This window comes from Chrysochloris asiatica, unplaced genomic scaffold, assembly GCF_000296735.1.
Source record: "Chrysochloris asiatica unplaced genomic scaffold, ChrAsi1.0 scaffold00200, whole genome shotgun sequence".
NCBI classification, from domain to species: Eukaryota; Metazoa; Chordata; class Mammalia; order Afrosoricida; family Chrysochloridae; genus Chrysochloris; species Chrysochloris asiatica.
In genome coordinates, this window is record NW_006408718.1 from 3,152,726 (window position 1) to 3,165,075 (window position 12,350).

General features: G+C 45.0%; 1 protein-coding gene across 1 annotated transcript in view; it reads right to left on the reverse strand.

The window, feature by feature from the left end:
- FAM184B (family with sequence similarity 184, member B) overlaps positions 1 to 7,715 on the reverse strand; it is a 146,711-nt gene extending 138,996 nt beyond the window's left edge. Inside the window, exon 1 of the mRNA XM_006872494.1 lies at positions 7,569 to 7,715. Coding sequence (XP_006872556.1) covers positions 7,569 to 7,715 — 147 coding nt within the window. The remainder of the gene's footprint in view (positions 1 to 7,568) is intronic.
- Positions 7,716 to 12,350: the final 4,635 nt, after the last annotated feature.

Consider the following 12,350-nt stretch of genomic DNA (forward strand, 5'->3'; position numbering starts at 1 on the left):
TGCTTTTGTGTTATGGTGTTGGAGGATATTGAAAGTGCCATGGACTGCCAAAAGAACCAACACATCTGTGCTGGAAGAAGTGCTGCCAGAGTGTTCCTTGGAGGCCAGGATGGCCAAGCTTCATCTCTCATACTTCGGACATATTGTTAAGAAGGACCAGTCGCTGGAGAAGGATATCTACCATATTTGGTAAGGTGGAGTGTTAGAGAAAAAGAAGAAGATCCCCAGTGAGATGGATTGGCCACGTGGCAGCATCAATGGGCTCAAGCGTGGCAACAATAGTGAGGTTGGCCCAGGACCGGGCAGTGTTTCGTTTCTGTTGTGCATAAAGTCGCTGTGAGTCAGTACTGACTCGATGGCACCTAACAACAACAACAACATAACTCTTATGGAGCATAGTTGTACTCTGTACACATGGGGGTCACTATGAGTCAGAATCTATTCGATAGCATTGACACTAAGGATCCATATTCCATTTGTGACAATTGAAGCAATCTTCTACTTCTAATATGTTTTCCTCCCATCTAGCATCAGACATTGCATGTAGTCCTCAGTTGTTTATGAGTGCTGCATTAAAAACAGTCCAAATGGCTTTAATGCACAGACCAGACTGCGGGTCACCATGTAAATGAGAACTTATTTACTAACAACAACACATTAGTTACACATATTGTTGTTGCTGTTGTTGTTAAGTGCCATTGAGTCAGTTCTGTTTCACAGCGCCCTATATGGTTTCCAAGGAGCAGCTGGTGAGCTTGAACTGCCTAGTTCATGGTTCAAACTGGCCTTGCAGTCCAGCGCATTAACCCGCAGTGCCATACCAGGATTCCACATATGCACTCCAAGGGCAAAGGACTGTGAATAAAATGAATGAATTTACTGTTTTAAGGAATATACTATACACACATCAACTATATACACATAAAAATATCAATCAAATCTGTGGGGTGCAGCTTTAAGTAAATTTAACAAGAAGATTTTGAGTCTGTGAGGTGCTAGCCAACGTACAGACTACTGAAGAGACTGCTGAATTTAAAATATAGTACCCAATGAAAAATTAACTGATATATGATTAATTACAAAACCGAAGTTTTCTTCAAAGGCTTTTTGGAAGAAGTAGAATTTAAAAGAGGCAGAACTCAACTTTGACAAATAAAAGCATTCCAGGCAGAGGAAACATCAGTAGGGAAAAAAAGAGAAAGGAGCAGGACATGGGGGAGGCCGAAAAGAAAAGCACTTCACTGTGATCTCAGAACTGGGTGCCTGAAGACAGAGTGCATGACTGAGCTGAACAAGTAGGCTGGAAACCGTAATGCAGAACAGACACTTCGGAAAACACTTTGGTAGTGTCTTAGAAGTGAAACATAAAGTTGCAACACAACCTAAAACACCCACTCCCAGATATCTACCCAAGAACAATGAAAACTTATATTTACACAACCACCTCGTGTCGGCAAGTTTGTTGTAGCATGGTGGCTTGCATGTTGCTGTAATGGTGGGAACATCGCCACCAGTATTTTAAATACTAGCCGGGTCACCCATGATGGATAGGTTTCTGTAGAGCTTCCAGACTAAGAAGTCTACTGCTAAAAAAACTATCCAGTGCAAAGCTTCTGCATAGCCATAGAACGTCGGTGTAGTGCTGGAAGATGAGCCCCTCAGGTTGTAAGGCACTCAAAATATGAGTGGGGAAAAGCTGCCTTCTCAAAGTCGAGTTGACCTTAATGATATCGATGAAGTAAAGTTGTAAGGACCTTCAACAGCATGACTCAAAATGAGAAGCAGCAGCTACAAATATCTATTAATAATTGGAACATAGAATGTACAAACTATGAATCTAGGAAAATTGGAAGTCATCAAAAAATGAAATGGAACACAGAAAGATTGGTATCCTAAGCATTAGTGAGCTGAAATGGACTGACCCTGGCCATTCTGAATTAGACAATCGTTGTGGTCTACTATGCTGGGAATGGCAAATTGAAGAAGAATTCATATCACAGTCATCATCAAAAAATATATATTACAAGATCTACTCTGAAATATACTACTGTCTGTGATCAGAATATCTGTATATCTTCTAGAAGGACCACGCAGCCCTGGTGGTGCTGTGGATTAAGCTTTGGGCTGCCAACCACAACATCACCACCAGCCACTCCTTGGGAAAAAGATGATGTACTAGTCTCAGAAACTCTATATAGGGTCAAAATGAGTTGAAATTGATTCAAAGGCAGTTGATTTGGGTTTACTAGAAAGACTAGTTAGTACAATGACCACTCAAATTTCCACACACAAAGCACCAATGCCATAGACTAATTTGACAGGCAAAATATTGAACAACACAGGAAGCATCATGAGAAGACAGAAGGGATACACAGAAGCACTGTAACAAGAATTGGTTGACATTTGACCATTTCAGATCAGTGGAATGTAAACTATCACATACAAGCAAAATCTGCTGAAGATCATTCAAACAAGGTTACATCAGAATACTAAAAGGGAACTGCTAAAAATTCAAGTCAGATTCAGAATAGGATGCAGAATGAGGGGTATCATTGATAATGTCAGAAGAATATTGGCTGAAAGTTAAGATGATTAGAAAGATGCTTACCTGTACTTTATGGACTGTGCAAAGACATTTGACTAGTGGAACATGGTAGTTATGGATAACATTGAGGGAAATGGGAGTTCCAGAATACTTCATTGTACTCATACAGAATCTGTACATTGACTGAGAAGTCTGAATAGAACAAGGAACATTATGTGATTTTAAATCAGGAAAGGTGTGTGTCAGGGTTGGATCCTTTCACCATACTTATTTAATCGCTATGTTGGGCAAATAATCCAAGAAGCTGGATTATATGAAGAAGAGCTTGACATCAGGATTGGAGGAACACATTAACAACCTCCACTAAGCAGATGACACAATCTTGTTTGCTCAAAGTGAAGGGGACATGAAGATGTCTACCGATGAAGATCAAAGATTACAGGCATCAGTGTGGATCGCACTAAAACACAAAGAAAATAAAAATGCTCACAACTGGACCAATAAGCAACATCATGATAAAAGAAAAAAATAGTAAAGTAGTCAAGGATTTCATTTTACTTGGGTCCACAATCAATGTCCATGGAAGCAACAATCAAGATACAAGTGGTGGTGGTGATTGTGTGCCACTGAGTCAGTTCTGACACATAGTGACCCTGTCTTTATAGGAGCAGAAAGCCACATCTTTCTCCCAGAGTGACTGGTATATTTGAACTGTTGACCTTGAGGCTAGCAGCCCAGCTCATAATCCATTATGTTACTAGGGCTCCTTATCACACAAGTGGTTGTTGTTGTTGCTAAGTGCCATTGAGTTGTTTCCACCTTACAGTGACCCTATAGGTTTCTGACAAGTGGCTAGTAAGTTTGAACCACTGACCTTTCGGTTCAACTCAAACTTTGTGGTCCAGTGCTTATCTTACAGCGCCACACCAGGATTTCTAACCTTACCATAAAAGTTGTTGTTGTTGTTGTTAGTTGGTACAACCTCATAGCAACCCTATGCACAACAGAATGAAATAGTGCTGGGTCCCGAGCCAAGCTCACAATTGTTGCCACACTTGAGCCCACTGATGCTGCCATTTTGCTCATCCATCTCGCTAGGGGACACAAGAGTGAGGACAAACTCAAAGCATTTTCAATTCCCTTACAGAAAGAGCCATTAAAGGATGAACTTCAGCCAGAAGAACAGTGAACTCAAGGATTTGGATTCAAGAAAAACAAAACAAACATAGTGAGCCAGAAGTTAATTAAATGCCAGTAAAAAAAGAAGGGCTTTTAAATGGATAAAGTATATAAAGAAAGGACTGCTAGATAGACAACTTTCATAAGAAAAATATTACAGCTATGTATGTACATGTAAAAATAAGACAATTCTGAGAAAAGATAGGTAACCTAATGCTCCCAAGCCAGCAGTGAGTATACTCCACTTTACTAATCCAAAAGAAAAAGGAATGGAGGAAAATGAAGAAACGAAAAAGGATCGGAAATGAAAAATACAAAATATGTCGAAAGAAGCCCAAATATATTCATATCACAATAAATGCACTGGACTGCTAAACACAAGGTCAGCAGTTCAAACCACAAACTGCTCCTCAGAGACTCGACAGCATTTAACAACAACAACATCAGAGACACAACTAAAACAAAACTCATATAAGGTTAGATCTAAAGAGATGAAAAGTATGTAACATACGAATAGCAGCCCCCCAAAAGGTAGCATATCAGTGTTGTTAGGTGTTGTCAAATCAGTTCCTACTCATAGCGACCATATGCATAATGAAACGAAACACTGCCCAGTGCTGGGCCATCCTCACAATTGTTATGCATGACCCCATTGCTGCCCCCACTGTGCCCAATCCATCTCGTTGGGGGTCTTTCACTTTTTCGCCGACCCTCCACTTTACCAAGCATGATGTCCTTCTCCAGGGATTGATCCCTCCTGACAATATGTCTGAAGTATGAGACGAAGTCTGTCCATCCTGGCTGCTAAGGAGCATTTTGGCTGTAATTCTTCCAACACAGATTTGTTTGTTCTTCTGGCTTTCCATGATACTTTTAACATTCTTCTCCAACACAAGAGTATATCAATATTAATATAAAAATGTGCAACTTAAGCAATTAGCATAAAAAATGTTAAGAGAGGCACTACATAGTAAGACTCAAGGCTGATTATAACACGGCATATACTTTGAGATAGTGTAGTGGTTATGAATCGGGCTGTGAACCGCAAGGTCAGCAGTTCAAAACTACCAGCTGCTCCATGGGAGAAAGATGAGGCTTTCTGCTCCCATAAAGATTTACAGCCTTGGAAACCCTATTCAGGGTCGCTGTGGGTCGGAACTGACTCGATGGCACTTAACAACAACAACAATATACTTTGAGAAACACCGCTTACTATGTGCCAGGGGTCATCTGTGCCTTCTTCACTGCTTTGTTTTCAGTGCTTGTCACCTAATAGGTGCTCCATAAATATTAATGAATGGAATGATTACCATATTATATTGAAATAATCTGCTTATGTGTTTGTCAATTAACTCCCCAAGGACAGGACTGCATCTTATTCATATTTATGTCACCATTCCTCAGCAAATTGCCTGGTACATAGTAGTAGTTGTTGTTAAGTGCCGTTCATTCGGTTCTGACTCATAGCGAGATACTAGTGGATTTGAACCACCAACCTTGCAGTTAGCAGTCCAGTGCTTATCCAGCACATAACAGACACTCTCTAAATCCAAGGTTCATCTCTCCTGCTAAAATAATTAGCCTTTGTTTCTACTTCTATAACACTTATAATTTGAACCATCTAATTTAGTCATTGATTTTATTTATAGTGCCACCTTTTCGTTTTCTCACACTTTCAGACTTTGTCTCTCCAACAAAATTTTGGATTCTTTGAAAAGATAGATGGTGCCTTTCCAGGTACTTGAATAAATACCTTTTTTGGTCAGTATCACCACTTAGCGATGAGTGATGCTGCTGGCTAATGCACTGGGCCACAAGATCAGTTTAAACCACAAAGCCAGCTGCTCCTCAGAAACCCTACACAGGGTCACTATGAGTTGGAATCAACTTCACAGCACTTAACAGCAATCGATTTTATCAAGGAGCTCTAGGGATGCTATAGAATAAGCACTGGACTGCTAACCAGGAGATAGGTGGTTCAAACCCACCAGCCACTCCAGGTGACAAATATGAGACTTTCTGCTTCAGAAAGTTTATAAGCCTAGGGAACCCTATACTGGGTCGCTCAGTGGGGCTGCCATGAGCTGGCATCAACTCAATGGCAGTGGGTTTTGGTTGATCGTATCAAGGAGTCCTGGTAACGCAGTAATTAAGTACTTGGCTGCTAACCAAAAAATTGGCAGTTCAAACCCAGCAGTGGCTCCGCATTCTGCTTCTATAAAGGCTTTGGTTGGTTGGTTATGTGCCGGGGAGTCTGTTCCAATTCACAGCAGCCCTGTGTAGGGTTTCCAGCTGATAGCTTTGAACTGCTGACCTTGAGTTTAGCAACCCAACTCATAACCACTACGCTACCAGAGCTCCTAAGCCATGAGGCAGTTCTACTCTGCTCTAGAGTGCCACTCTGAGTTGGAATGGACTCGAGGGCCATGGGTACCAGTATCCCATGCATCAGTGGTACCAGTATCCCATGCCAAGGTGGTATCTCCATTACCTCTTTTCCATTCTTGACTGTCTAAAACCTGTCTCTTGTGCAAAGATTGTGGGGAAAGTAATGGGAAGGGCCAGAGAAAGTGGTGTGTTATTCTCAACCTTCTTTGCTCACTTCCTTTTTGCAAAATGGTGAGAAGACAGTGCCTATGGAGTCACAACAGAGTGGGTAGTAGGGAAGTGAGAGGGAGACAGAGAAAAGGCATGGTCTACAGACTACTGGGGAGAAGCTGGCCCTGACCTTCTCACTGGCAGCATGGTGGCTGTTATGGTTAGTTGCCTGTCAAGTACATTCTGACTCATAGCGACCCCAGATGTGCAGAGTAGAATTGCTCCACTGTGTTTTCTGGACTGAGAGCTTTCCAAGGTGCCTCTGCATGGTTCTGACTGCCAACTATTCAGCTGGTAGTTCAGCACTTGATCATTTATGTGACCCAGGGATTCCTTGGGCAGTTAGTTCACTATATCACCAAGAGGAACCTCAAGACCAATTTCTTTTTAAAAAAGCTAAATGGAGCTTTTTTTAGAAGACAGGGTAGATCAATTCTCTTCATCTTTACATCTTCATTCGGGTCAAAAGACACACACGGGGAAACAATGACAAGGAGCTCCCAACTGGGAAGCAGCAGTAGGTTTGAACAAAAGGCATGGGTAACATCTCCTTTCTGGTGGTCTTCCTGAGTAACAGACCACATTCTGGGGAGGTTCAATGGGGGCTCTGGGTTGAAGAAGGGAGATGATGGGCTGGCTGACCTCCCAAGGTCCTTTCTAATCCCATAATTACATAGTGGAGCGAGCTCTTCCCCATTCATGCTCCTACGCACGCCTGCATCCAGTTTGATAGTAAATCCCCTGGGCTGCCTTCCAGGGTGAGTACGGTGCTACGCAAGCTGTTGGCACTCAACAAATGACTCAAATATTTGAATGAAGGAATAAATGAATCCTAGTGTTTAAACAGAACCACAAGACCAGCTGTAAAGTACGGCAAGGAATGAAATCATAACATTCCAGGCACGATCGCTCCAGCAGAGCTGGCAATGGAAAGCACACACATACACACACACACACACACACACACACACATACACACACAAGCCACCCAGCTCACATTTCCACCTGGGGAAAAGCACAAGACCACCTGCTCAGCACGCAGGTGGGACGAGATGTGTTGGTAAGGTGCCCTCTCTTCTGCTGCTTTAGGATGTACCTCCAGAAGGTCAAGTCACCCAGCTTTAGGACCGCTTTCCTGCCCGGCTGGCCTCCAAGGCAAAGTTTTTGCCCAGATTCAGTCCCGGCTTCCTCCCAGAACCCGAACGTCCCGAGCGCGTAGCTCGCCGGCCCTCAGCGCCGCCCTTACCTTGGTGAGCTGGGCGATCTTCTTGCACATTTTCACGTGGATCTCCGGATCCCCGTCCATTCTCCAGCCGGCACTCCCGCGGGCATCGGCTTTGGAGCCCGAGCAAGTCCCAGGCGGGTGCATTTTGCTATTGAGCGCAGAAGCCATCATTGGAAACGCGGCCAGCCGTCAGAGAGGCGCGGGCTCGGGTTCTCCCGGCCCCCAGTATTCGCGGACGTGCGCGCGCGGGCGTGTGAGCCCCTGAGCTTCCCCGGGAGAGGTGGCACTGCAGTCCCACCGCTCGCCGCGCCGCGTTGCCCCTGTCCTTGGAGGGGTCCGCCTCCCCGGCGCGCGGACTCCGCGGGAACCCGCACCTTGTGGCGGAGCACTGGCGATAAGCCCGTGCCTCTCTCAGTGGGCGCGCGGCTCCCCAGCGATTGCGGGCTTCGCCTCTTACGGTGAAGCCTGCGTAGCGAGCAGTCCCTGGTCCTTCCCTCCCGGCCACGTGGATGGCGCAGGACTCCACCAGCCTAGAGCGGCCGTGGCGCGCGGTCCGGAGAGTGACGCCTGGCATGCGCGGGGCCGACGGGTGGCCAGGGCTGGGGCACCCTGCCCGGTTCGCTCAGCTAGACGTAGCTCCAGAGCCACAGAGCAGAGCGCGGGGGCGGGTGGAGGGGTGGGGGAAGGGGAGCGGGAGGGAGGCCCAGAGGGATGCGGAGAAGTGAGAACAGAACGGTCGCAGGAGGCCAGGAGATGCGGTATTTGGGGCGCACAGGGTGGGCCTGGCTCGGGGTGCGGGAGCGCCCCTCCGCCCATTTTGGGGAGGAGCCGGAACGTTGCGGGGAGGATTGCTGGCGGTCACTGAACAAAGGGAAGAAGCTAGCAGGCCTGCGGGGGGCGGGCGTCATTAGGGACGTGAAACTCAACAGAGAGAAGAGAGGAGTCAGCTAAAGGGGAACTGAGGAGGAGTTGAGCAACCGAGTTCACAGTCTTAAATCAACCCGGCCCAGTGCAAGTGAAGGAACTTGTTCAAATCCACACTGCGGCTGTAAGGACTGACTGGAGCCAGAATCCTGTGTCTCGGGTTCCGAGCCTTTTTCGTTTGCTTGGTTCGAGGAGGGGTTGTTGTTGTTTGTTGTTAAATGCCGTCGAGTCGTTTCTGACTGAGAGCGACCCTGTACAGGGTTTCCGAGGAGCGGCTGTTGAGTTTGAACCGATGACCTTGCAGTCCCGCGCATTAACCCGCAGCGCCACACCAGGACCGAATATCTTTGCAGCTTGTTTTCTCTGGTTTCAAACAGTAGACTTTGGGGAAGTTAACAGCAGCATCCAGATGAGAGTTTCCCAAAGCGTGGATCAGTCACAGGGTTGTGGGTTATAACCCAGTTTGCATGGATACTGTATTTCCTTTTACAAACTGCCTTATATCGAATTGGGTGTTTTCTTCTTCTTTTTTACTTTTTATTGTGAATCGGGTAAAGGGTTTACAATGCAAATCATCAGTTTTATAATTCATAGAGATGGTTTCATTTCGGTGATTACAATGCCCTCCATGTCTCATATGGTAATAGTGGTGGTGTGCCAACATGTCGGTTCCGACTCATCGCGACCCTGTATAGGGTTTCCGAGGTTGTAATCTTTACAGGAGCAGAAAGTCTCATCTTTCTCCTGTAGATCCTAACTACTGACCTTTCGGTTAGCAGTCCAGTTTGTAATCCACTACATGCTACCGTCAAGTCGGTTCCGAACCATAGTGACCCTGTATAGGGTTTCCGAGGAGTGAGCTTGAACTGGTGAGCTTGAACTGCCAACCTTGCAGTTCAAACGGTTTTGCAGTCTGGCGCATTAATTAACCCACAGCGCCACACCAGGACTCCATGCCTTATATAGAGTTTTAATAATCATGATAAAGCCATCAAGCTTCAGCCATCCCTCCACACCTGACGTACCTGCGCCCATTTTTATAGATGAAAAAATAAACTCAGGAAAAGTATACCAAGGTAATAAGCGTTGCATCTGAAATAGATGCTTCTTATTAAGTACTGTACAGTTGGTTCTGACTCATAGTGACCCTGTATAGAGTTTCCAAGGAGCGGCTGGTGGGTTTGAGCTGCTGACCTTGCTGTTAGTATTCCAGTGCTTTATCCTACAGCGCCACACCATCCAAAACAGATAGATACTAGGGTAAGTCAAAAAGAATTGCTACAAAATCACTGTTAAGTGCTGTCTAATCAGTTCCAACTCACAGCAACCTTTTATAGGGTTTCCGAGAAACAGCTGGTGGGTTTGATCCGCCAACCTTGAGGTTTAAACTGAACTTGCAGTCCAGTGCTTATCCTATAGCACTATACCAGAACTCCACAGGGGAGGGCAATATACAAGAAGTTGTTGTTGTTAAGTGCCATTGCGTTGTCTGACTCACAGCAACCTGTATAGTGTTTCCGAGGAGCAGATGGTGAGTTTGAACTGTTAACTTTGTGGTTCAAACCAACCTTTTGATCCAGGACTTATCCTACAGCACCACACCAGGACTCCATACAAGAAGGGGTAGGGCAGTATACGAGAGGGAAATTGGCAGAAGAATGATGAAGACAGGTGAAGACACAAGGAGGTATGCAAGGGCTAAAGGTGAAAGAGGTGAATAGTGATCTATACACAATTTTGGAACAACAGTGTTCTGTGTGTAGATATAGAGACAGAGACAGAGTCTAAATGGGTATGGGAGGAAGAGTGGGATATATATATATATATATATATATATATATATATACACTCATTAAAAACATATAAACATATTTATCTATTCCACAAATATGTAAGAGTTTGAAAGAGGATATTTGTACATGGGCTTTGGAGTCCTGGTGTGGTGCTGTAGGCTTAATGCGTCAGACTGCAAAGTTGTTTGAACAGCAAGGTCGGTGGTTCAAGCTCACCAGCTGCTCCTTGGAAACCCTATAGAGGGTCACTATGGGTTGGAATCGACTCAACGGCACTTGACAACAACAACAACCACAGGGAGTCCTGGTGTGGTGCTGTAGGATAAGCACTGGAGCACAAGGTCTGTTTGAACCCCAAGGTCAGCAGTCCAAACTCACAAGTGGCTCCTTGGAAACTCCAGACAGGGTCTCTATGAGTCCAAGCCGACTCCACGATGGCACTTAACAACAAAACAACCACAGGGTGATTGTTGTTGCATTAAGGGGATGGCAATCATTGAGATGAAACAAAGCATAGGATTTGTTGACTGTAGAACTGATGATCTTGTCTCTAAACTTGCACTCAATTTACAATGAAAAACCAGAGAACAGCCAACCCCACTTTCAGTTTCCAGTTTAAGTTTCGGTTAGTTACTCTCTCCAGGACAACCATCCTCTACCTCAGTGGATTTAGAAAACAGAATGCCTCCTTTCTGAGTCACTGCCAAGAGCTTTATGCAGATTTGGGGTATCTGGAGGTACAGGTTTAGGAACCCACATTTTAAACAATCTGCCTTGTGTCATTCCAAGTGGCACATTAAAAGAGTGTTTTATTGTGGAGGGAGTGCTCCAACACGATGGATGGGCACAGTGGCATCAGCAATGCGCTCAAGTGTAACAACAATTGTGAGCATGGTGCAAGACCAGGCAGTGTTTCCTTCTGCTGTGCATAAGGAACCAACTCAACGGCACCTAACAGCAACAAGGATAAGCACTGGACTGCTAACCACAGGCTGCTGGTTATAACCCATCAGCCGCTCCTTGAAAACCCTACACAGGATTAATATGAGCCCGAACTGACTTGATGGCACTTAACAATAACAACAACAATAATATACACTAGGAATGTTGTGACTCTGTAGTATAAGCACTGGACTGCTAACCACAAGGTCAGTGGTTTGAGTCCACTCTGAGGAAGAAGGATGAGGCTTTCTGTTCCCATAAAGATTTACAGTCTCAGAAACCCTATACAGGGTCACCAAGTCAGAACTGATTCAATGACCCTTAACAACAACAACAATATACACTAAGGAACACTGGTGTATTGAAGGATAAGTAACTGGACTGCAAGCCACAAATCCACCAGTTGCCCCTCAGGAGAAAAATCAGGCTTTCTGCTTCCGTAAAGATGTGCAGCCTTAGAGACCTCATGCCGGATAACTATGAGTTGGAACACCACCAGTATACACTGACTTTTCCAGGAATTCAACCATAGTGTAAACTAGACGAGTATTAGCTTTTTTGGTTCAGAATTTTACCAAAAGTTGTTCACTGTTTCAGAAAAATCACACCATCAATGACCATGTATTTGATTGTCAGTCTTCTTATATTGAACTGTGCCTCATCAGCAAAAGAAGGTCCCGGAAACTGTACCATCCACACAATTAAGGCTAACTCTTCTTTAAAGAGGCAGCTCTCCCCCAATCATAGTTTGAGTGTCTTCCAACTTGAGGGGCTCATCTTCCGGCATATATCAGACACTGTGGCGTGCTAGTCCTAAGGTTTTCAGTGGCTAACTTTAAAGAAGTGGTCTGCCTCTCCTTCTTCAGAGTTTGACTTGGTCTGGAAGCTCTGTAGAAGGGCGGGGATTGGACTCAGGAGAGCTTGGGTGATAGGGAGGGGGCAATATACGGGGAGGAAGAGGGAAGTGGAGAAACGGGGCAGATGGGAGAACAATTGGGCATGTTTGAATGGGCCAAATGGGACAGAGATAAAGGACGATATAGGTGCACAGCCTTGGAACTCCAGGGCTCTGAGATACAGGGATTGACCCATGGTTGGAATGGGCGGGGAATTGTGTTAAGATGCTTGACTGTTTTTGGAATCT